Source organism: Chaetura pelagica, unplaced genomic scaffold (genome assembly GCF_000747805.2).
Source record: "Chaetura pelagica isolate M959 unplaced genomic scaffold, ChaPel_1.0 scaffold2, whole genome shotgun sequence".
Lineage (NCBI taxonomy): Eukaryota > Metazoa > Chordata > Aves > Apodiformes > Apodidae > Chaetura > Chaetura pelagica.
This window is the reverse complement of record NW_009952796.1, coordinates 4,062,063-4,062,839: the sequence shown is the minus strand read 5'-3', so window position 1 is coordinate 4,062,839 and position 777 is coordinate 4,062,063. Positions and strand designations below refer to the sequence as shown.

The 777-nt window shown below is 48.9% G+C and overlaps 1 protein-coding gene across 1 annotated transcript in view; it reads left to right on the top strand.

Moving 5' to 3' along the window:
- Window positions 1–215: 215 nt before the first annotated feature.
- Window positions 216–777, top strand: part of ZNF580 (zinc finger protein 580) — an 8,519-nt gene continuing 7,957 nt past the window's right edge. Inside the window, exon 1 of the mRNA XM_009994806.1 lies at window positions 216–277. Coding sequence (XP_009993108.1) covers window positions 216–277 — 62 coding nt within the window. The remainder of the gene's footprint in view (window positions 278–777) is intronic.

Genomic DNA, 777 nt, shown 5'->3' with positions numbered 1-777 from the left:
GCACTACCTACCCCCACACAGCCGAGAGACGCTTGCAAGAGAGATAGCCGGCAAATGACACCAAAGCAAACTCGGCGCCCCCACACACACCCCCAAACCGGCCCTGCCGGGTCCTGTCAGTGCCCCTGAAAGTCGCGGGGAGCCGGGCAGCCCAGTTCGCCTCTCATCGAACACCAGAATCCACCTCACAAGACACACGCTCGTGTTGTACGCACATGCGGATCTACAAACGGAAGGGGCAGCTTTCTCACCGGGGGCAAAACTGTGCGTCATCAAGGTCCTCATCATCGCCTCCCTTAGAAAAGGAAGGGGGAAAAGAAAAACACCAAACTAACTAACCAACCAACCAACCACAAACAGAAGGCTACCTCGGAAAGCTCTCAAGGAGAAAGTGACCGCCTTCGAACGGAGCGAAGCAGCCTCGCCAGCGCTCTCCCCCGCCCGACAGACTGACATGGTTACAAACCATAGCAAACATTTTATTTACAGGAGATATATATATATATATATTTATATATTTTGTCAGTGCAGTATTTCTTGGCCGGATTATTCGAAGCAACAAGTTGCAACCCATGAGGACGTTGGCAAAATACTTCACATTGTAAATTGGTTTGGGAGGGAAGGTGGGAAGAGAGGGATTTCGGGGCACATCCCTCAATTAAGATTTTCCGGGAGAGGACGAGGGGAGGGTGACGGAGAATAAAATTAAAATAAACATTAAACAAAAAAAAAAAAAAAAAAAAAAAAAAACAAAAAAAACCCCCTCCACAAGGGCGG